Source organism: Triturus cristatus, chromosome 2_1, assembly GCF_964204655.1.
Source record: "Triturus cristatus chromosome 2_1, aTriCri1.1, whole genome shotgun sequence".
Taxonomy (NCBI): Eukaryota; Metazoa; Chordata; class Amphibia; order Caudata; family Salamandridae; genus Triturus; species Triturus cristatus.
In genome coordinates this window covers 930,311,953-930,337,263 of record NC_140581.1, presented here as the reverse complement: position 1 = coordinate 930,337,263, position 25,311 = coordinate 930,311,953, and the positions used below count along the sequence as shown (strand labels likewise).

Genomic DNA, 25,311 nt, shown 5'->3' with positions numbered 1-25,311 from the left:
CCACTCTCCTGTGGGAGAGGGGCAGTAGCCTAGTCCTGATTGGGCAGGGCTCCCCATCTTCAAGATGGTGAGAGCCCGGAGATGTGCTTCACCTCGCCTCCCCCACCTGAGGGGTGGGGTTGGCGGAGGCTGGCACACCCCCTTTCCTTCCTTGGGGTTTCCGGCCAGTCTTCCCGCCAGAGTGGGGGTCAGAACCGGCAGGGGCCAGCTGCTAAGTACAGCAAGTGGCCTGGAGAAGCTCACAAAGGCGGCATGCCTTTGAAGCTTCCCCTGCCCATTCTGGGGTAGGAGACCTAGCACCTTGCCCAGGATGTGCATTGTTGCAGGCCCAGGAGAGCGGATGGCTCTCTACCCAGGGGTCCAACAACATGTCTGCTGTGTGGCAGCCTAGGCAGCCCCTCAGACAAGACGTGGATTTTAGGTTAGGTTCAGGGGGCATCTCTAAGACGCCCTGTCGTGCATCTTACAGTAAATCCCACACTGGCATCAGTGTGGGTTTACTGTGCTGAGATGATTGATACCAAACTTCTCAGTCTTCGGTGTAGCCATCATGGTGCTGTGGAGTTCGTGTTGACGACCTCCCAGCACCATATACTCTTAATGGCAGCACTGCACTTACAGTGCCCAGGACTGGACCTGGGTACTGTAGGGGCACAGGGCTCATGCACCTGTGCCCACACCACTGGCATAGGGCACCCAGCTAGAGGGGTGACTGAGGTATGCCAGGGCAGTGTGTGTTGTGGTCATGGCACACAGGAATGTGTGCCATGTCGACTCTGTTTTTTTCTGCACCAAGACACTCGGCCTGCAATGGCAGTGTGTGTGTGTGTCAGGGTACAGGGCCTCTAAGGGTGGCACAATAAGTGCTGCTGCCCTTAGGGGCCTTCTCTGGTCACAAGGCCCGGGGTAGCTAGGGTACCATTTACCAGGGGCTGACATGTGACCAGAGATGCCAATTGGGTTTTGGCTGTTAGGCAGTTTTTAGGGAAGGAACACAGGCCCTGGGCACCTGATCGGCAGGAGCCCAGGGCACAATAAGGAAAAGTGCATCAGTTATCAGGCAAAAAGTGGGGGGTTACTGCAACAGAAACCCACTTCCTTACACAGCCCCACCCATTCTTCCTGCTTTTTGAACACATTTTAAAGGACAGGGCTTTTCCCTTTCAGTGCCCCTTTTTTCCACACCAATTGTCAGTGTTCTTTTTGGCTCCGCGTTGCGAAAAGTAACTGACGTGAGCGTGCCTGGGTGGCACCTATATAGGTACGGTGAACTTAACTTCCAGCCCTGATGATGCAAATAATGCCATCTACCGGCGCGCAGAGGCACTGCTCATGGACAATTTCCGGCTCTAGTGTGATGCTTGGGCATAATGTAAGGAATCTGTGGCTAAATAGTTTCTATCCGGTAGGGCATTACCGCAGGTAAGTAGCTTGTTCATCTACCGCAGATTCCTTACCTTAGAATAGATGCCTTGGCAATACATCCCCAGAGGAGTGTCTGCGAGCAGATGAGACCAAAAAGTGCTTTAGGACCGAACAGGCAAAGTGCCTGTCACGACAGACCTGACTGTCCAGGTAGTAATGCTTACTGAATGTGTTCAGGAATGCCCTCGTAGGTGCTTGACAGGGACTACATGAGCTAACACAGTGGTCACAGACTTGACTCTAGTGAAATGAGTGCGCAAGCCCTCATAGGTTTGCTTCTTGGCCAACTCGTAGCAGTTTTTTATGCTGAGAGCTATCCTTCTTGAGATGGTTCTTTTCCGCACAGCCTTTTCTTTGCAGCGACGTACAAAGCGAAGAGTTGATCGTCCACCCGGAACTCTTTAGTTTGACCAATGTAGAACATCAACAGTTTTTGGGTCCAGGCAGTGAAGTCTCTCCTCACCTTTAGAAGGGTGAGGTGGAGCAAAGAAGGTAGGGTTATATTTTGACCTGCATGAAAACGTGTCACTACTTTCAATAGAAAGGAGGCACTAGCACCAGAAACAGTTGTATGGGTAGAATGTTGTGTAAGGAGAGTGCACAGATAATGCTTGCAGGTTGCTGACCCTTCTGGCCAATGTTATGGCTACTAGAGAAGCCGTTTTGATGGTGAGTAAATGGAGTGGAGAGTTGTATAGAGGCTTGTAGGACACAAACATTAGACCAGATTGAGGTCCGACTGAGGCATAATGAATGGTTTTGGAGGGATTACGTGTTGGAGTTTCCTTAGGAAACGAGTCACCGTGGGTGACTTGAACAAAGAAGGGTGGCCCAGGAACCGCAAGAAAGCCACTTTCCTTACCGACCATCCCATCCTAACCGCTCCGAGAATGGATTTCTCCATAGGCTCCCCCTTCTGAGGCCCTTAGTGCAACACACCAGTACATCAGCATCCTTTGTGGCTTTGTGCTTCTAGCGTGGAAAGGTTGCGAAAAGAAAGTGATATCTTATATAGGCAATGCTCATGTCCCTTCTGGTGCGGATGATGCAGACACAGAGCTAAATGACATAACCTACCAGCGCGCAGGGGTGTGGCTTAAGAATTTCCAGATCTAGTCTCACGCCTGGGAATAATTCTAAGGTAAGGAATCTGCGGCTAGATAGTCATTTCTAGATAAGACGTGACCAAAGGTAAGTAACTTGTTCACTAATGCTGCTACTGAAGCAATATTAACAAACCTTTATTCAGAAGTATTGTAGAACTCCTGGTGGAACGTTTTATGGTTCCTTTGCCTGTATGCACTATTTCATGCCTTGTGATGAAAACTGAGACGCATGTAGTTTTAAAATAATTGAGACTCAAAACAAGCATACATAGCACCCAGATAACTAGCAAACTGCATGGACCAGGTGAATGTAATTCCACTGTTCGAGGCATATGAGCTGCAGATTGTACACTTAGCATAGGTCGCCATCTGGTGTTGGGCCCGGATGTTTGCAGTTTGTTTTTCTTCTTGGACCGTCTTTGGAAGTCACGAGTTTGGTGACTCCTCCTTCGGTCCGTACTGCGCATGGGCTTCGGCTCCATCCTCAGATTGTTTTTTTCCGCCATCGGGCTCGGATGTGATACTTCGTACTCCGGCTTCGAACTTCTACGGTTCCAGCCTCGACGGAAAATCCTCGATTCTTCGAGTTCCTTCATCATCTTCATCTCTCGAAGCGGCACTTTTTCCATCCCGTACATCGACACCGGCCTTCGGGCCCTCCGCGACTCCGGTCCCGGCCGATGGAAAGGACTCCGTTTAAAAAGTGCCCAAAATGTGGGTCTAAATTTCCCCACACCGACCTCCATCAGGTGTGTAACCTTTGCCTCTCTCCGGAACACGAGGCTCGAGACTGCCCCGCCTGCAAGTCTTTTCGATCGAAGAAAACGATCCGAGATCGAAGGGCTCGACGCACCATGGCGCACTCATCCTCGACAGCTCCACCGGACATCTTCGGAGACGACGCCGAAGCTTCGGGGCAGACACACACCGAACTGGGAGAAGACATCGTCAGCGCTTCCGAGGCCGACGACTCCGACCTGGAGGACGTAACACCAGGACAGCGGGCCGTGAGTACAATGCCCCCTCCCAGCCCCGCACCGAAAACCAAAGAGACTCCGGTTACTCCCTCGCCTGCCGGCCTGGGCAAAACCAAAACCAAAGCCTCGATCACCCCACCTTCGGGCCCGGTGTCGAAGCACTCAAAGTCTCACGGCAGCTCGGGATCGAGCCAGCCGACGCCCGGTGCCGATAAACACCACTCGGCACCGAAGCCTGCAAAATCCAGCTCGACTCCGAAACCACCGGTGCCGAAGCCTGGACACTCGGCGCCGACCAAACACAAACAGAAATCGGTCGGCACCGACGCTCCGGCGCCGAAACAGCATTCGACGCCGAAACACACGGAGACCTCCAAAAAGCAGGGCGTACACAGAACATCGAAACCTCCGGTTCCGAAATCGCCGGTGCCGACAGACGACTCGGCGCCATTGGCTCTGTTTACACCAGACCCTTTACAAAAGACTTTGTCCAGAGATCCAAAGACTGGCCTTTTGACTGTGATTACTAAGAAGCGTCGCCTTGAGGCTCCGGCTCCTCCTCCTCCGCCCAAAAAGAGGGACTCAGCTACTTCTCCCCTTAGAGTACCCTCCCCACTGCCACCCCCCCTCCCACCACCACCCCCTCCACCTTTACCTCACTACGATCCGGCCCCATCCCCAGACCCGGATGACGGGGACCCGGACAATGACCCAGGGGACGCCCCAATGGATCCCACTCCACCAGGGACCCCAGATCCATGGGAGGATTATAATAACCCTGATGTACCCAATGTACCTCAAGACGACCTATACCCATCAAGGCCGTCTCCTCCAGAGGACTCTTTAGGGTTTCACCATTTAGTGCAGAGAGCAGCACACTACCATGGGGTGGACATGCACACGGAACCAGTGGAAGAAGACTTCCTACTGGATACATTTGATTTACAAGATCGTTCCACTGCTATTTTACCCATGCTTAAGGGTGTCACCAAGCACGCTACAGAGGTATTCAAAGACCCTGTCAGAGCCAGAGTACTAAACCCTAGAATAGAGAAGAAGTACAAGGCGGCACCCACAGACCCTGCATACATCAAGGGCCCTGCTCCTCTAGATTCCCTAGTTGTCTCCACAGCTAGAAAGCGGGCTAACTCCCAATCCTCAGGAGATGCCCCACCACCAGACAAGGAATCTAAACTTCTGGACGCGTCTGGTAAACGCACCGCCTACCAGGCTGCAAACATGTGGCGCATTGCAAATACACAAGCACTGCTTGCGCGATATGATAGAGCACACTATGATGAATTAGAGGCTCTTATGCAGCACCTTCCAGAGAAATACAAACGCCAAGCTCATGACCTGATACAGGAGGGCAAACTAATCACAAACACCTCCATTAAGTGTGCCCTCGATGCAGCAGACACTGCTTCTAGAGCCATAAACACCAGTGTCCTGCTTCGCCGCCATGCCTGGCTCAGGATATCAGGGTTCAAGCCTGAGGTCCAGACATCAATACTTAATCACACCTTTGACCAGCAAACACTCTTTGGCCCAAAGGTAGACGAAGCGCTCGAAAAAATGAAGAAAGATACAGACACAGCGAAGTCTATGGGAGCGCTCCAGACCCAAGCCTCTAAGCGTTCCTTTCGACGCTCGTCCTTTCGTGGCACAGGTAGAGGCTCCTCCACCGATAATGCCTCTACCTCCTACAAATCCCCTCCTCAAAATACCTTTTCAAAGGGCAACCAAAGAGGTGGTTACAGAGGCAACAACAATAAGGGCAGGGGCAAAACCAACAATACCCGTTCTGCCACCCCACCCGCACAATGACTCCCCTTCGCTCCCCCCAGACCATTCCACTCCGGTCGGGGGCAGACTACAAGATTTTATCCACGTATGGGAGTCCATAACATCGGACAAATGGGTGACCCAAATCATTCGGTCAGGGTACTGCCTCGAGCTAACATCTACCCCACCCAATATCCCACCAAGGCACCGTCCAATGTCCCAAGAGCATTCCACACTGCTCAAACAAGAGGTACTCTCGCTCCTCCAGAAACACGCCATAGAGCAGGTACCCGGCAATCAACGAAATCTAGGGGTCTACTCCCTATATTTCTTAATCCCAAAGAAAGACGAGACCCTCAGACCCATTCTGGATCTCCGGCCTCTAAATGCCTACATACATTCAGACCACTTTCACATGGTCACCTTACAACAAGTCCTCCCACTCCTCTGCCAGGGAGACTTTCTCACAACACTGGATCTGAAAGACGCGTACTTTCACATTCCAATACACCCCTCTCACAGAAAATACCTCAGGTTCGTGGTGGACGGGCAACATTACCAATTCAAGGTTCTCCCCTTCGGGGTCACCACTGCACCACGGGTGTTTACCAAATGCCTAGCAGTAGTAGCAGCACACCTCAGACGTCAACATGTTCACGTCTTCCCTTACTTAGACGACTGGCTCATAAAAGCCGCGTCCTACCACCAATGCGTGCAACATACAAACAGCACCATCCAACTGCTTCATCAGCTAGGCTTCACGGTGAACTACCAAAAGTCCCACCTCATACCATCTCACACAAAGCAATATCTCGGGGCCACCATAGACACCTCAAAAGGTATTGCCTATCCAAACTCAGCCAGAATCACAAGCATTCTAGCCTTACGCAAAATATTCCTTCCTCAACACTCTCTACCAGCAAGAGTGTTTATGAAGCTCATAGGGATGATGGCGTCTTGCATCTTCATAGTGCCCCATGCAAGACTCCACATGCGTCCACTTCAGGAGTGCCTAGCACAACAGTGGAACCAGGCCCAGGGTCAGCTGACGGATCTGGTGTTGGTGGACGGCCGCACACATCACTCTCTGCAGTGGTGGAACACCACAAACCTTTCCAAGGGACGGCCGTTCCTGGACCCGGTTCCCCAAGTGACTCTAACAGCGGACGCATCGCTCTCCGGCTGGGGAGCGCACCTCTTACACCTCACAATGCAAGGTCTATGGACACCACAGCAAAAAACGCTCCACATCAACCATCTGGAGCTTTTGGCGATCTTTCTAGCCCTAAAATCTTTCCAAAAGCAGATTTCAGGCAAAGCAGTCCTCATTCGCACAGACAACATGACTGCGATGTATTATATACAGAAACAGGGGGGGACACACTCTCCCCAGCTCTCCCGCTTAGCCCAGAGCATATGGAGATGGGCAATTCCCCAAAACATTTTTCTCCTGGCACAACATGTTCCAGGCGTACAAAACACCATAGCAGATCTGCTCAGCAGACAGACTCAACAACTACACGAATGGGAACTGCATCCACAAGTTCTTCACCCATTCTTCCGACAGTGGGGGCATCCTCAAATAGACCTCTTCGCCACCCACGAAAACAAAAAATGCCCAAGCTTCGCCGCCAGATACCCACACCCATTGTCCAAGGGCAATGCGATATGGATGAACTGGTCAGGCAGATTTGCATACGCCTTTCCACCTCTCCCACTAATTCCATTAGTGGTCAGGAAACTACAACAGCACTCCCTCACACTCATTCTGGTAGCTCCGACGTGGGCCAGACAGCCGTGGTACACCACGCTACTACAACTATCAGTGGTACCACATCAAAAACTGCACCTTTCCCCATGCCTCCTAACCCAGAACCATGGAGAAATCAGGCACCCGGACCCAGCTCAGCTCAACCTGGCGATCTGGCTCCTGAAATCTTAGAATTCGGGTACCTTAACCTTCCCCCTGATTGCATGAACATCATCATGGAAGCCAGACGTCCTACCACTAGAGCATGCTATGCCGCAAAGTGGAAAAGATTTGTAATGTACTGCCGTAACAATACAATCAACCCTCTAGATGCATCCATACAACACATCATATGCTATCTGCTCCATCTTCACAGGTGTAACCTGGCGTATTCATCCATACGCCTACACCTAGCAGCGATCGCTGCCTATCTACAAAACAGACAGCATTTGTCACTCTTCAGAGTGCCCGCTATTAAAGCCTTCATGGAAGGCCTCAAACGAGTAATTCCTCCCAGGGCACCACCCTCCCCTGTATGGAATCTAAATTTGGTCCTTACACGACTAATGGGTCCGCCCTTCGAACCAATGCACAAATGTGAGCTACAATTTCTCACCTGGAAAACAGCTTTCCTTGTAGCTATCACTTCCCTTAGAAGGGTTGGTGAAATACAAGCGTTCACCATACAGGAACCTTACATACAAATGCATCACAGCAAGGTCATACTTCGAACTAATCCGAAGTTCCTGCCCAAAGTCATTACCCCCTTCCACCTCAATCAATCAGTGGAATTACCTGTCTTCTTTTCGCAACCCCAATCTGTTGCGGAAAGGGCCTTACACACACTAGATGTGAAAAGAGCGTTGCTATATTACATACAAAGAACGCAACCCTTCAGGAAGACCAAACAGTTGTTCGTTTCCTTTTCTCCACCACATAAAGGCAACCCCATCTCAAAATCAGGGATAGCTAGGTGGATTGTAAAATGCATACAAATTTGCTATCAGAAGGCAAAGAGAACATTATCTGTTCCCCCTAAAGCCCACTCTACAAGAAAGTTAGGGGCTTCTATGGCTTTTCTAGGGAATATACCCTTAGATGACATATGCAAGGCAGCCACATGGTCTACACCGCACACATTCACAAAACACTACTGTGTAGATGTGCATTCCCAGCAGCAAGCTAGGGTGGGCCAGGCTGTACTAAAAACACTCTTTCAAACAGCTGCAACGGATACCGGTGGTCGCCGCTAAGGTTGGGTACTGCTATATAATCTATGCTAAGTGTACAATCTGCAGCTCATATGCCTCGAACGGAATATGCTACTTACCAGTATGCATCTGTTCTTGGCATGTAGAGCTGCAGAGTTGTACACGCCCACCCGCCTCCCCGGCTACCTGTATCCGTTCCAGTCCATCTTATTTAGATACAACACACATGGGTTTCTCACTGTTATTACTACGCTCCATCATTTCCCTGTTGGCGAAAAACAATCTGAGGATGGAGCCGAAGCCCATGCGCAGTACGGACCGAAGGAGGAGTCACCAAACTCGTGACTTCCAAAGACGGTCCAAGAAGAAAAACAAACTGCAAACATCCGGGCCCAACACCAGATGGCGACCTATGCTAAGTGTACAACTCTGCAGCTCTACATGCCAAGAACAGATGCATACTGGTAAGTAGCATATTCCTTCCCAAGTTCGTATCGCTATGACATTAAGAAACAAGCATTTACAATGCAATAGGTCTCGCATTTACGCGAGTTTAAGATATTGGCATTGTAAATGAAAATACCTTTTATTTATGTTTTGAAAACAAAAACAAAAATAAAAGGCATTGTTATTTGCAATGTCAATAGCTCAAATTCGCGTAAATGCGAGACCTATTGCATTGCAAATGCTTGTTTTTACTGGCTAGGACTGTTTGTTCATTTCATTGCATGTAAACAAATAAAATTGGAAAGTCAACAATGCCGTATTTTTCCCTGTGCAAAATATAAACCCAAAACAACAAATACAAGACAAAATCACTTCGAAGGTGTTTTAGAGCGGTCTAAGTGGTTTCTGAATAATTGCAAGCAAAGGGAGAAATTAATGTAAAAAAGGGGGTGGATACAGAAGCTTTTAAAACAAATCCACGGACAACAGGTCCTGACACTTCCAGAACCTCAAATTAGCTGGGACCCGAGAATAGTAGGCAGGCTGTAGCGAGGACTAGGGGGTGTGGGGTTGTATAGTAGTAGTCAGAGATGGTAGGGCGAGAAGGTGTTTAACAAACCAGAAAACGGAGTGCTGGAAGCAAGGGCCTGGGGTTGCATAGGTGGGTACTGGGCACACAGAGTCGAGGGTTGGTACCAATTAGCGCCGCATTGAGCACGAATCGAGAGATGCAGATGAATCATTTTACACAGGTCCATGCATCAGTAGCTCATCCACTCCAGTTTTTTCTTTGCAATCTGGGGTTTGTAGTTTAGTTGATCTCACTATAAAATCTGGATTACAATTCCCTGGGTCTCCAGAGCTACTCAACTATTGAGCTGGGACACTTGCGAGCTCTGGAGATGTGAGGTCGGATTCTGGAACCGAGTAACAGAACAGGAATCGGCCACGTACAACAAGCAGGCAACGGAAAGGAATATTTTATAACTGATAGTTAGGGCACAGGACGCAACTTTCAATTTTACTTCGATGGAACGCTGAACTGTGTGAAATACCGTAAGTAATTAATTTAGAGCTACATCATTGACGCCGGCAGGGGCGGAGAAGGCAGCGGGTGGCGGATAGTGTATCTCCAGGGTGCTTCGTGCAGCCGCACCTAATCAACAACAAAATAGATGTCTACTGGGTCACAAGAGTTGTGTTACTGTGATCAGAGTCAGGGGTTGGCAGATAGCAATCTTCTCCTTTGGGAGAGAATCTGCTCAACGGGGAACCACGATATCAACAAAATATGAGTCACTTACTGACCGACTGACCTCGCTGCGCCGGCGTCAGTGTCCTCATTCCATCCACACACCTGTCTGCAATCCTCCCCTTCTACAATCCGCTGATGCCCCGCCCCTCTCCGGCCAAGTGTATATCAGGCCCTGCATACACTAGTGCGCCAACCCCTGCGTAAACCAATCCATGGAAAACTCACAGTTGACAGACAGCTTTGGCTTGCATCCCAGCCAGGATCTCGGCTGTATTAAATAACCAGCTGGCAAAACGGTAGCAGAGTATATGTGAGAGACACACTCTCGTGCAAGAAAGACACGCCGTGCGCGTGCCCATGTGCTGTCCGGGCCCAAGGTAATGCAGACGCCGTGAGCGTGCACATTGGCTGTCCGGGCGCGCACATGTTTTGTCTCCCTTCGCACACCAAACCGACAACAATAGGCTCGCCAAGGCGGAGCAGCGCATGCACTGCGTTCGCTTGGCAAGACCTAAAAATCTGTTGTTGGTGCACTACTATCAAACACAATCTTCAGATGCAAAATGCAGATGAAGGACATAAATGAAATTCCTAGTTTACTTAGTAACTGATCTTCTTGCCTCTCGAGCTTCCATCATTTACTGTAGAAAGAACTGTAAAGCAGTGAGCTGGAACTGATGAGTCCTAGCACCTCAACACAGGAATATGGGATCATCTGGTCTAGAGTCTGAAGAGGTGGAGTCTGAAAATATGCAATTGCCTTTTAATCAGACAACTCAAAGGCAAGCTGTAAAATGCATACTGGGTTCACACCTATGAGCTCGAGCCCCACCCGAGAGCTTAAGCTAGAGGAAATCTCACACACAGAAAGTTAAATCTAGACCTGATGTGGCTTTAAAGCTGACCCCAATGTGAGGTCCACAGGATCAAGGGCATGGCAGTCTTCCAGCACAGGTCTGTTTGTGGGTTATTCATGCACCTTCCACAATAGGCCTATTCAATGAAATAAGGATGGCTGGATGGATGTACTGTTATAGTGAGAGGCATGATAAGTATCTGAAAGAGACACGTTAGTGATAGATTCCTTACCTTAGAATATCCCCAGGCGCTAGACTGGATCCGGAAAGTTTTCTTCAGCAGTACCTTTGCACGTTGGTAGGCGTCGTCGTGTGGCTCCGCGTACGTCGCTGACGTCGTAGTCGCCGAAATGACGTCGTCGGAGCTACTTAGACGCGCCTACGCGCGCTGATGTCAGTTCTTTCTTTTTACGCCCTAGCAAGCGCAGACCCGAGAGAGAGAGGTTTTTGAGACTTGTTTCTCTTGTTTTGTCAAGTGCTCGACTCCTGGTGCAGTAGGGATGCCCGGGTTTAAGTTCTGTAGGGACTGCCGTCAGACCATGTCGGTGGCGGACCCGCATAACGTGTGTCTCTTCTGCTTGGGGCACGCCCATGACCCCGAGGCGTGCCCGATTGTCAGGCCATGGTGCCGAAGGCTTTGCGGGAGCGTTCCCGAAAGTAGTTGGAGGCCCGGCAATCGGCTCCGCACCGCTCAAGATCCCGCTCCCATGGGAGGTCAAGGAACAGGTCGCGGGGTAGACACCATCGTTCGTCGGAATCGGGGAAAGGTAAGTCAAGGCGCCATCAAAAGTTGAAGAAGCAACGTCGCTCTTCGTCTACTCCTCACCAGGCGTGGAACGCGGTGGAGGGGGCGGGTGGTCACTCCCCCGCGGCTCCGGTGGAGCCTCCGTTGTTGCCTGCGGCCTACCCGCCTTTCCCGGGCCCGCACGCGACATCGGAAGAAATACAGGTATTCCTGTCGGCCATGCGCCGTTTGTTTTCTACATCGGATCCCTCCGTAGCGCCTTTGGGCCCCGTGGACCCGTGGAGTGGTTCTGCCACCGTGCCGCTGCCTTTGGCCCCGGCTACACTGGCAAGATACCCTGTGGTGCCGTTGGTTTCGGCCTCGAGGCTGCCGATGCCGGACACGATGCTGTTGCCTACGGGGCCAGACTACGTCAACCCTGGATTGGTCTATTATCCTCCGATTCCAATACCAGGTGGTGAGTTTATTCTCTTTCCCCGGGCCCCCCGTCCTTACCGGCCTCTTACACAGCCGGTGGACGAAGGGGAGTACTGGGAGGGGTCCGAGGACCCTCTCGCAGGTCAATGCGAGGATGAACCAGAGTAGGAGGGTGATATGGAAAGTCCAGGCGATCTGGATTTTTTTCCGCACCCTGGTACACTGTCCCCTGCTTCCGTAGCTACGGAAGAGGTTGGGACGTTTTCTGTGGTGTTGCGCAGGGTGGCTGAGGCTCTTAACCTCGAGCTCCCCTCACTGCCTATCAGGACCAGTCTCCTGACTGAGGTGCTGCAGCCAGCAACCTCCTCTGTGGAGCCGCTGCTGCCCTTTCATGACGCGCTTACAGACATTCTGTTAAGCGCCTGGACCAAGCCTAACACAGGGGTTCCTGTGGATAAGAGAGTGGCACGATGTCATCGCCCGGCCCGGGGCGACCCCAGTTTTCTCACGCAACACCCAATGCCGGAGAGTCTTGTTGTCCAGACCTCTCCCTTTTCGAGCGCGTTCCCTTCCGCACCTCCGAACAAGGAATCTAAAAAACTGGAGCAGTTTAGGAAAAAGATTTTCACCTTTTCCGGGTTGCGGGCAGTGAACACTGCGTGCCTGTTGGGTCACTATTCCCACTCTGAGTGGGACACAGTCGCACAGGTGCTGCCTCAGTGTCCAGTGGAGTCTCGGGCGGTGCTTTCCCAAACCATTACCGAAGGGAGAGATGCTGCGAAATTCAATATCCGTTGTGGTCTTGACACAGTCGACTCCATCGGCAGGGCAATTTCCACAACGGTGGCGCTACGCCGTTACACTTGGCTCAGAACTACTGGATTCTCAGGGGTTGTCCAGAACACTTTGTTGGACATGCCCTTTGATGGCACACGCCTCTTTGGTGTCAAGGCGGATACCACTTTGGAGCGCTGTAAGGGCTCCCGGGCTACGTCCCAGTCCTTGGGTCTTGCCACCACGCGCTCTACCTTGGGGTCTGCTTTTTGCTCCTTTCGAGGTCAGGGTTGAGGCACCCAAACGCGTTCCTTTCAGAGCCGCCGGCCTGCGCAGCCGCAGTCTCAGCGCAGCCGGGGTCGCTGTGCCCGCCGAGGTGGGTCACGGGGCCAGTGGGCGGTTCAGTCCACCACCGCCGCTGCCTCAGAACCTTCCTAGTCTGGTGTTTCAGGCCCACCAGACGGCAGTGGGCGGCAGGATTCGCCATCACCTCCCCCACTGGCGCACCATCACTTCGGACAGGTGGGTTCTGCAGATAGTCCGAAGGGGCTACTCCCTCCTCTTCGAGGCTACCCCTCCAGCCATGTCGCCTCAGTACCACCGCATGTTGGGGGATCACTTGGCACTTCTCCAGCAGGAAATTGCGGCGCTCTTGGCCAAGGGGGCCATCAAGCGCATTCCGACGCCAGCAGTAGGTCGTGGTTGTTATTCCCCCCTACTTCTTGATTCCAAAGGAGGACAAGGGCCTGTGTCCCATCTTAGACTTCCGAAACGTTCAAGATGCTCACGCTTGCTCAGGTCTTGTCTGCTCTAGATGGTAGTGTTGGACTTGCAGGATACTTATTTTCATATCCCCATCCTGCTGGTCCACCGGCGTTACCTGCGGTTCACTGTAGGCCACGAGCACTTTTAGTTTACCGTGCTCCTTTTCGGCCTTACCAGCGCCCCTCGGGTGTTCACGAAAGTGATGGCGGTGGTCGCAGCTCATCCATGCAGAGCAGGGGTTTCAGTCTTCCCCTATCTCGACGACTGGCTGTTGAAGGCGGGCTCGCCCCAGGCAGTCGTCTCCCACCTCCAGACTACGGCCGACCTCCTGCATTCGCTGGGGTTTTTCGTCAACGTGCCGAAGTTGCATCTGATTCCCTCTCAGAAGCTCCTCTTCATCGGAGCTGTTCTGGATATGGTGCAATTTCGGGTTTATCCTCCCGAACAGCGAGTCCGGGACATGCGGGCTATGATTCCGATCTTTCAACCCTGGTCCTGGGTTTTGGTCAGGAAGACCCTGGGACTACTGGGCCTCATGGCCTCCTGCATCCTGTTGATCATTCATGCCAGTTGGCATATGCGGGCTCTGCAGTGGGTCCTGAAGTTCCAATGGAGGCAGCATCAGGGAAACCTGTCCGACTACGTCCAGATCGCGGAGGGCAGTGCACAGGACTTGCAGTGGTGGCTCACGGACCAGCGCTGGATCAGCGGCAGATCCCTCTCCCTTCCCCAACCGGAGCACACAGTGGTGGCGGATGCATCCCTCCTGGGATGGGGCGGCCACATGGGAGAGGCAAAGATCAGAGGCCTCTGGTCTCTGGCGGAGTTCAAGCTCCATATCAACCTTTTGGAGCTCAGGGCGATCCTACTTGCACTGAAAGCATTCCTTCCCTCTGTCAAGGGGAGAGTAGTGCAGGTGTTCACGGACAGCACCACTGCCATGTGGTACTGCAACAAGCAAGGCGGGGTGGGGTCGTGGACCCTGTCAGGAGGCTCTGCGTCTCTGGACATGGCTGGAACGTCAAGGCATTTCCTTGGTGGTTCAACACTTGGCAGGTTCTCTGAACGCCAGGGAGGACGAACTCAGCCGCAGGTGCATGTTGGATTACGAGTGGCGTCTTCACTCGGACGTGGCACTCGGTCTCTTTCAGCAGTGTGGAGAACCTTGATTAGATCTAGTCGCCACCGAAGAGAACGCGCAGTGTCAGCAGTTCTGGGCGTTGGAGTTTCCAAGGCGGCACTCGCTCGGAGACGCTTTTCGTTGCGAGTGGAGTTGCGGTCTGTTGTATGCCTTTCTGCCTATACCACTTCTACCCAGAGTGCTGAAGAAGATCAGACGCGACCGGGCCCAAGTCATTCTTGTGGCACCAGACTGGGCTCGAAGAGTTTGGTAACCCGAGCTACTCAGTATGAGCGTGGATCCCCTGATCCGACTGCCTCTTCAGGATGGATCTCCTGTCGCAGCACCGGCGACGGTCCTCCACCGAACCTGTCCAGCCTCCACCTCCTTGCGTGGAGATTGAGCGCCAACAGTTGATTCCATTTGACTTGCCTCCTGAAGTCTGTAATGTGATTCTGGCAGCCAGGCGTCCCTTCGACTAAAACTGTATACCCCTGCCGGTGGAATACATTTGTGGCATGGTGCACAGCGAAAGCTGTAGATCCCCTTTCCGCCCCTCTTTATGAGGTCCTATTGTTCCTTCTCTCTTTGGCCCAGCAGGGCTCTTCTCTGGGCACTATCAAGGGCTACCTTTCTGCTTTGTACCTTTCTCAGGCTGCATGATCAGCCCTCTCTTTTCAAGTCCCCTGTTGGCAATAGATTTCTCAAATGCATTACTCACCTTTTCCCTCCTATTCCTTTTGTGATGCCTCAGTGGGACTTGAACCTTGTGGCCATCACCTCCACAGGCGTGTGAGTGAGCTTCAGGCTCTTTCATGTAAGCCTCCTTTCCTGGCGATTCATCTGGACAAGGTTGTGCTTCGACCACGTCCCTCCTTTCTACCGAAAGTAGTCACTGCCTTACATCTCGGGCAAACTGTTACTTTGCCCACTTTCTTTCCGCCTCTGCATCCTTCAAGAGAGGAAGAGATGCTCCATCGCCTGGACCCAGAACGTGCGCTTTCATTCTATCTCAACTGCATACAGCAATTCCGGGTGGATGGCCAGCTCTTTGTTGGCTACGTGGGTGCAAAGAAAGGTCGGGCTGTGCACAAGCGGACTATCTCCTGATGGGTTGTCTTGTGCATTAAAGCTTGTTACGCTCTGGCTAAAAAGGAACCTCCGGTTGGGCTGCGCGCCCATTCTAACAGGGCGACAGCAGCTACTACAGCATTAGGACACAGTGTCCCCCTGCAAGAGATCTGTCAGGCAGCTACGTGGGCCTCGCTGCATACTTTCACTAAGCGCTATTGCCTAGACAGTCACGTCCGGAGAGACGGCTTCTTTGGCCGTTCTGTTCTCCGTGACATTCTGGTGTGATCTTGGTTTGCAGACCCACCACCGGAGTTGGTATTGCTTGGGTATGTATTCTAAGGTAAGGAATCTATCACTAACATGTCTCTTTCAGATGCACAAGTTACTTACTTGTGTAACCATATATCTGTAAGAAACATTAGTTCGTGGTAGATTCCTTATCGCCTGCCCATCCTCCCCGTTCTGCGAACTGTTCTCTAGGGTTCAGGTCAACCCTTTCAGGGCCCTAGTTCTATTGCACCAGTAGTCGGTCTCTGGCAGGGCTCTGCGTTCCTGGCACAGAAAAGTCGGGAACAGAACTGTCATCACGCGTTGGCGCGTCTAAGTAGCTCCGATGACGTCATCTCGGCGACTACGACGCCAGTGACGTATGCGGAGCCGCACGACGACGCCTACCGACGCGCAAGGGTACTGCTGACGAAAACTTTCCGGATCCAGTCTGACGTCTGGGGATATTCTAAGGTAAGGAATCTATCACTAACTAATGTCTCTTACAGATATATTGTTACACAAGTAAGTAACTTGTGCATCACTGCCACACAACTAATCATCTTTTCATCAAGAAAGGGTCCAGTATAAAATGTGGTTCCTACCTTTGATACAGAACTGCTTGGTAGGCAGCCATACCCGAGGCACTGGTTACACCTCTGCCCATACACCTAACAAGAGATGCACAGCTAGTAATGAAGAGTGATACCACTTTAATATTGGTGTAGTTCTAAGGTGACTAAGAACAATGCTTTTCCCTGGAAGTATACCCACTTATCTAATTATGATGTTAGTAAAGCCAGGGGGTGACCTATTTTGTGTGCCTTATGCAGTTGGCTCAAGCAGTCCGTACTTGTTCCTTCACGAAAAAATTTCAGCACCATCAGGGGTGTGGGATTTTATAAATGATCTACTTGTCCAAGTGGTGGGCATCTTCAGAGATCAACTTTGCCCTTAAAAATAACCATGACCCTTTTGCTTCCATGCAGTGAGGTGAGAAATTATAGCAACATTTGAATAATATCGAAGCTCTGATAAAAGCCACTCTGATTACTCTTGGGCTCATATTATTGCAGCATGTTCTTTCAGAAGCAGGTTATGCCTTATCCAAATAACGTTTTTTGAACAGCCTTACCGTCTATAGGGTCTGATCTGGCATTTATGTCCGAACAATACTGCTTTGTGCATGTGCTGCTGGAACTTCAGGTTGCAGCTCTGCAAAGTTTGCATATGGGGCGTCTCTGAACAAGGCTGCAGTCGCTGTCATTCCTCGTGTTGAATGAACTTTTGCCCTATTTAGGAAAGATTAGTTTGTCATCTTGTAACATAATCTGATGGACGAAACAATTTATCTATGAGTGGACTCTTTGGACGTCAGACAACCCGTTCTTGTTATACTATTATTATTAATAAATAATTGCCCAGTTTTAGGCCTGCTAGATAAAATGTAAGATCTCTTCTGATATCTTGTGTGTGAGGACATTGCTCTGCCGGTGGTATAGTGTTCTTTTATTAACACCAATAATGAGATTGGCTGATTGACAAGAAATTTCAAAACAGCTTTGGGTAGGAATGAAAGATTGGGAAACTGCTACAGGTCCATACTAATGGTAGTAGTTGCTATGGAGATGCAGTTTTTAACCTATGGTCTGGTATGTTGCTAAATCTGGTATATTCTGCATTGTAGCATCTCATGTCCTGTCGTTATATACTGTTATCCGGAAACTCTGGCTTAAGGTGTTTTATGCATCGCGTACAAAGAGAGTTGCACACAGTTATAGCAGATAATACCTTTTAGGCTATATTAGGCAGCAGTAGGTTGGGGCACATATGTATATGGCTTAGCCAAGGTCTTGATCCCTACAGGCATTGAAAATGATGGGAAATGTGGACTACAGATCTACAGCTTCAGTCTTTTGTGTCTATTTATTCCCTCTTCTTGGACCCTCTTGTAATAGGGCACGTCATTGTTGTTGCGGTACACAGCATTGCTCATGTTAGCCCCTTTTCTGCGCTCCCGCTATTCACGGCACATCAGTATGACTCCGTATTGTATAAATAGAAGCACAGTGCATATTTGAACATCTGACTGCAGGGAGCAGCAGTATGTGTAACACTCATGTAAAACCAATTGTCACCCTTTGTTAAAATACAAACAAAAAAAACATGTAAGTTGGTGCTTTAGTGATGTGCTGAATTTGCACAATGCCGTTGTCCATACCAGGAGATGAAAGCGAGCAGACATTGGTACCAAAATTCTCACATTAATGTGCTGGAGAGGGTTTATTGCAACCCAACAGGCTCTGCTCCAAGATGTAGCCCTTTACATTCACAGAAATGTTTTTTATGATCCTTAACGTTGGGCTAGATTAGTTTTTTAGTTATGGAGATTTGGGTCTGATTATTTTTGAACATGTTAATGCACTAATGCAATTTTATTTAACTTGATTGGAAGCAAATTCTAAACTAACGGATATTGTGCTTAATTTGTTCATCTGCACTTTAGGTGGAAATACGTCATTAAGGGCATTCTTGAAGTTAACGTGAAGCCCAACCTTCATATGTGGTCTTGGAAGCACATTCGAAAACATAGACAACAAGTGAAGAAATACAAAGACCTATACAAAATCAAGATAACGACAAAGAAACCTGTACCTGAAAATTTAGTACAGTTGGAGGTGGGCATTTCTTTTCAGTCAGACTTTTATGCTGCTTGACTTCAAACCTATAACAGAGGTGCATTTTAAGTGAACAAAAGGAACTGTATGAAATGATTTTTCCACTTAAATAATTACAAGCAGGAGATTTTGTCTGGCAGAAGGACCCAATTAAATGGTTTCTTAGTTTCTATTGTTGCTACATTGCTTTGACTATTTCTGTTTTTTGCTTTAATTCACTTAATACAGGTGCACACCTTGGAGGATGTTTTTTTGTCTTTTGTTAGGTACATGACCTTTCTCAGCCAGGGTTGGACATCACCACTCCTTTGTGGCCTTCCCACCTACCTACTTTTTGAAGTACCTCTAGACTATTAGTCACCATCTCAACTTAAGTCTCACTGCTCTTTTGTGTCTGACTAGGGTTAATCATCTTGAGCCCTTTTCATACCTCCTTAATTGATCCTAAACGTGGGCAAGCTTTTTTCAGTTGGGCTCTGACCAAGAGATACCTCTTTTTTTCTGACTTCATAGCAAACTGAAAAGCGCACTTAATATGTGCAATGGTGAGGTATGAGATGTGGGAGATGGGTGGCTGCCCTGGATTTATTTTGTTTAACAAACTCAAACCTAGGAACCCAGTAAGGTAAAAATATTCACACAGTAACAAGACCATACTACAAGCAGGCCGCCCATGATGTGCGTTTTTACCTCTGAATGCGACCAAATACATTTGGCGGATCGTGATAGACATGACAGATTGTTTAAGTAAGGCTGTGAGCACTTGTTGTGATTCATTGTCATGCCTGGGTGTGAACACTGGTTTCCCCTGGAAAGTACAGGTATCCCTCGTGGATGGCCTCTTTGATGGCTCCAAGCTGTTTGATGACGAGGTTGATTCAGCCCTAAAGAGTTGAAGAGTTAGCTGCAGCACAGCCCTTTTCTTCTGCTTGCTCTCTCTGGCCCACTAGTCCCACCAGCAATAGCATACATTCAAGAGTTACTCCTGGGACCAAGCGTACTGCCAGAGGCAGCAATCTCCGCAATAGGTCCCTAGTACTAGCACGGTCCCAGGTGAGTCACATGCTGCGAATAAGGGCCAGAATATGCTTTTTACTGCCCAATCGGTGTGCATTTTCCTTGGGCCAGTGGGTCATGTAGGTTGCTAGTCATGGTTTCACCCTTCACTTTCTGGGAACCCCTCCTATAGTTCCACCTGTTTTCACTCAGACCCCAGCAGAACATGCCTTCATCCTTGCTAGAGAGGTGGAGTCATTTTTGGATAAAAGGTCAATAGCAAGATTCCCCAAGGGTGAGAGGCAGCAGGTGCTAATCCTGATACTACTTGGTGTCCTGAAGGATGGTCGTCTCAGACTGATTTTTGGCATTTGTTTCTTGAACACCCTCTTTCAGAGAGACATTTTCAAGATGTAGACTTATCCCAATATCCTCTTTCTCTTAGATTTTGAGGATTGGATTGCGTTCTTGAACCTGCTGGACATGTGCTTTCATGTGCCTGTCTTGCAGTCCTACTGGTGGGCCATTTGCTGTGTGGTAGAGAAGGAGCATTTTTTGTTCTTCAGGTTCACCTCAGCCCAATGGTTTTATCAAAGTTAATGGCGATGGTTTTGGCTCCACTTCGCAAGAGGGGATTGCATATATTCCAGTACCTTGGCGAATGGCTGTTGAAGGCCGGTTTGTCAGTTGCAGACCATCTGCAGATGACCACCTTGCTGCTCTCTTCTCTGAACTTCTTCATCTGCGAGCTGAAATTCCATCTTTCGCTAATGCAGACGATTCTACTCATATTTGCTGTTTCTGGACGTTCAAAGCCTTTCTACTTCCTACAGAGACTCTGAAACATTCAGCATATGATCTTCATGTTTAAGATTTGGTCCTGTGTTCTGGTCGAGGGATTACTGAGGCATCTTTGTCTTCTGATCTCATGTATTTTGCTGGTGTCCCATGCCCACAGAATACTGAGACTTCATTGTCTTCTGATCTCATGTATTTTGCTGGTGCCCCCTGCCCACCCGCACATGCGGTCTCTGCAGTGAAACCTCCATCTTCATTGGGCTTGACACTAGGGAGGCCTCTCAGCCAACATACTTAAGTTTACTGAGGCGTCTCGGGACTCCAACAAATAGGGCAGTGTGGGGTCATATGCGCTGTCCCATGAGGTTTTTAGGCTGTGGTGGCGGTAGGACTTTCAGGGGTTTTCCTTGACTGTCAGTGATCTGGCAGGACCCTTGAAAATAAAAGCAGACAAACTCAGCAATCCCCATCTAACTGACCAGAAGTCGTGTCTGTATGCAGAGATGGTTCAGGCCGTATTCGCCCTCTGGAATGTGCCTTGCATATATCTTTTCACCATCTCATAGAACTCTCATTGTTGAGCTTTTTGCACTCTAGAGTTTTGCATCGTGGTTCCGTGGAAGACGCTTTTTGCCTAATGAGGGACTCCGGACTCCTTAACTTGTTCCTGCAGCTGCTGCTGCTATCTTGGGTCCTGAATGTTACAAGGGGCTGGACTCTACTCCTCCCGATGCCCTTTGATAGCTTTGATACTCCGACCTCAGTAGTGCAAAATGATGGGGCCCCCCTCTTGCAGATTGGGCTCAATAGTAGCCCCCTGAGCGGCTGTGCCCCAGTCCTTACACTGCAGGGCCATGCTCGGTAAAGTAGAGCAGTTTTTCCAAGCGCTTAACTATTTATTATTCCATGCCATTGCATGCAGTTTGCTAAGCACACAGTGGCATGGTTTAGAGGGTGAAGGGGCCCCTCCAAAGCAAGAAACCTGGATGCCCTCCCACACCGCAGGGGCTGCAGGGTCCTCAGTTAATGCCCCTGGACCTCCTGGTTCTTAGTGTCTGTTCCCAGCTCCTCCTCAGGGTGACCTGCTTTCCCAACAACAGAACAGTGTTCTACACCCAAACGTTTACAACCTACACATCTAAGCATGGAGATTGAACCAAACCATCTGACAGATTCCGTCTGCCTAAAGAAATAGTGTATGTGAACTTGGTTGCTCACTGCCTGTCTACAAAATCATTCTATTTTGGACATTAAGCAAAGTTTGTGGTATGGTGTGACGACCGCCAGTATGATCCATGACAGGCTAACCTTTCAGATGTTCTTGTGTTCCCTTGTTTGTCCTGTCTTTGGTCTGGAAAGGACTTGCCATGGGCACCATTAAAGATTATTTGTCAGGTCTTTCGGCCTTTTTGCTCTTGCCAGATCAGCTCTGTTTGCTTAAGCCACCAGTTGTAATGCGTTTTTGAAAGGGCTTACATTTATGTTCCCCATCTCCCCCTTTGTTATGCCTCAGTGGGATTTTAATTTGGTTCTTAACTTCTTGATGTGGACACTTTTTGATCCTGTGCCTACCTGTTCTTTGGGGTTTCTTATCCATAAAAATGTGTTCCTCATTGCAATTTCTTCCAGTGGCCAATTTCAGCGAATTGAAGACACGGTCTGTGCAACCACCATCTAACACCTTCTTTTCAGACAAGTTAGTGCTCAAGCTTTGGGCATCCTTCCTTCAGAAAGTGATGTTGCCTTTCCATTTGCCACACTCCATCACAATCCTTTCTTTTACATCTTCACTACATTCTTCTGAAGAAGTGGAGAGGCTTCACCGGTTGGACCCTAGGAGGCCCCCTAGGTTGTACATTGAATAGCTGAAGGAGCACCAAGTGGAGGACCAACGTTTTGTGTGGTTCTCTGGTGCTGATAAATAAAAGGAATTCCAGAATCATACCTTATCCAGATGGATCATTCTTCGCAGAAAAATTGCAATGCCTTGGCCAAAAAGGCAAATTCGACTAGAGCAGGGGACAACCTTTCTTTTATAAATGCCACTTTTTCAAAGAAAGTCATCCCAAGATACTAATATAATTCATATTGTAGTGTTGTAGTAGTCTCCACATCAGAAAAGGTTGACACAATATGCAAGATTAGTGCCAAAGATCACCTCAATGCACCAGGCAGGGTTGCCAGCAGTAACGCAAACAAGCATTGGCATAGCCAATAAGTCTCACCTTTGAGACCTTATAAGTGTTTAGCCAGAGCTATTTGATAGCCAATGTCTTTAAGGTGTGTCATAGAGCAGTGTGGCTGCTGTGCAATATGTTGAACAGTTATAATAAAAAGTGTTGGAAGCATTTTGGTTACCTTGTATATAACCAAGAAAACATTATGTACAACTGAACGACCCTATTAAAAAAAAATTAACATAAAAAATCTCTTCTAGTTTTTTTGCCCTTGCAATGCTAGCAACTTCTTCCTGCGTGTTCTAATGGTTGTTTGTTATAGCTCTTTTTTTTGTGCTTGGGGGTTGGGGGGTTAGGAGGATGTAAGCAACGGGAAGGTGAAGGTTGGGAAAGAGTACCCGAATTACAACATGAGCAGTGGACAGAGACTAGGGGAGAATTAACAGATGTCAGATTCCGAGCGCAGACTAAGGTGGTGCGGAGTAATGCTGATGTGGTGTTGGTGTGCTGTCACATAAACTACAAAGTGACGTCACGGTTAAACTTAACACATTTAATTTATTTGATTGCACTTTATGAATATATAACAAATGCACATGATTCAAAAAGTGTTGTAAAAGAATAAACAGATTTCTGCAAATGTTCACTGTTTCTACCTTATTTTCCAAACTCAAAAAAATGGGGACCACAGCAAAATTATAACCTTTCTTACAGTCGCCAAGTCAAAGACCACGCTGCGGTCAGGTACCGCCGCCAACAATTTCCTCATGTGATGTAGATTGCAGACTTGCCTACTGGGTTTGGACAGATGACTCCATTGACTAGTTAAGGCATACCTTTGCTTCTTCAGAAAAATAGTTTAACATTTGGTACACCACTAAAGAATGAATTGCTCCCACTTCAAATAAGAGGGATTTGTAGTGTAGATTCACATGGGTATACAGTCTATAACAACGAGTCTTTATGATTTGCAATCTTGCCCTGAAGCACTTACAATATGCATTTTTTGGGAACGAAATGTATACTAACACTAACCATGTAGAGCAGGAGGTGGGACCATCTGGAGGCCAAAAAAGCAGCCTTGATGGCCCTGGGACCAGATTTGGCCTTAGGAAAGCCAGGTTTGGCCTTACAAGGCCTGAAAACGGTCTGGTCTGTGCTTTCTTCTGGAGGGGACTTCTTCTGACTTTTTGAGGTAGACTACTCCTGTGAGAAGAAGGGTCAGAATAATTTTCATATGGAGGACAAGGCGATGAACGATGGGAAATAATGCTACCCAGGGCAATTGCCAATGGTTAATACTATTTGCAAGCATTCCTCCCATCACAAATTTGTCTGTTTTCAGTAGGAAGGTTACCAGCCATTGATAAAAAAATAACCTTATTCCTAAGAGTCCAAGAAACCGCACAAAGCAATTTTTGGTTAACATGCTGTCTAAATGAAAACCACTTTTTGTTTTCTTTAATGTAGTTCTGTGCAGTGAAATGGGATGTACTTGATTGACTGACCTTGTGTCCGTTGTAAGTTACAAACTGGTCAGAATTCCCCAGTACTGATTCACAGAATTGGGATTTAGACATTTTCCCTCCCAAAATCCTATGAAAGACAGTAGAAATTTTGCCAGTCTAGCATGCTGGGTAGGTTTTCAGACATGAATATTCCAGAGGAAGGAGTAGTGTTGAAATGAGGTACGAAAATGCATCAAACTCTTTAAAGGAGTGTTGGGAAATGGATTTCAATTCGTTAATAATACTTTCTTAGATTTTATGACTCATGCTCATGTTTCTTAAATTGTCCCATATAGTTATCATTGACTTTTCTGAATTTTACACCTTAATGTGGATTGCTAATTATTTAAACAAATTTGAGGACATTGACAAGTAACAAACGGATACTATTTTTGCATGAACTTTGTTGAAGTTTGAACAGTAATGATTTGAGTGCTTTTGTGTTAAGAGTCCGAGTGTAATAAACAAGTTATAACAATCCACTTGAAAAATATTACGATAGTTAAATCTGCTAGTTAAATCTGCTGGAACAGTTTGTGGTGCATAAAGCATCACATGCCATTCCTGACCATGAAGTTAGTATTACTAGCATACGAAAAGTACTATAAAAATGAGTAGTAAAACATTTTACATTGCTGCTTGCTAATTGCTTAAAGCGTACTGTGTAGCAGTCAGTACATTTTAAATGTAGGGTTTCTGTATTGTATGTAAATTCATCTATCTGATTTTTTTTACTTTATCAGCCGTGATCCCTTAGACATCGCAATGCTATGGTATATTATTCCTTTTCATTTTGTTTATTCATATTTTAAAAACAAAAATAAATAAAATAATTTCTTCTCACTTTTTTAGGAATTCGAGAAGACTCTTGATGTATTCAACATTACTCTTGCCAGACAACAGGCCGAGGTTGAGGTAAGTGTAGTACCTTGTCTGATTGGGATTTGAAATTGAAATATCTTAAGTTGTTTTCTGAAGAGCACCACTTGTCATTTAGCAGTTACAGATATTTACCCAGTAAACAATTTTCTTTGCATGCATTGTTAGGAAAATGATTGGCAATCTATTCCCATTTCTTGCATATAAATGCAATCATTGAAGGTGGTAACTGAACTCTGCTAAGTTTTCTGGTACTTTGAACCTGTTGGAATCTGATTGGTCACTTTCTCGAGGGCTTTG

At 48.3% G+C, this 25,311-nt stretch overlaps 1 protein-coding gene across 3 annotated transcripts in view; it reads left to right on the top strand.

Annotated features, from left to right (window-relative positions):
• Positions 1-25,311, top strand: part of VPS13A (vacuolar protein sorting 13 homolog A) — a 2,314,464-nt gene that overhangs the window by 315,913 nt on the left and 1,973,240 nt on the right. For all 3 annotated transcript variants that reach the window (XM_085633365.1, XM_085633382.1, XM_085633374.1), the window contains exons 13-14: positions 18,482-18,653; positions 24,985-25,047. In XM_085633365.1, the coding sequence (XP_085489491.1) occupies positions 18,482-18,653; positions 24,985-25,047 (235 nt within the window). The remainder of the gene's footprint in view (positions 1-18,481; positions 18,654-24,984; positions 25,048-25,311) is intronic.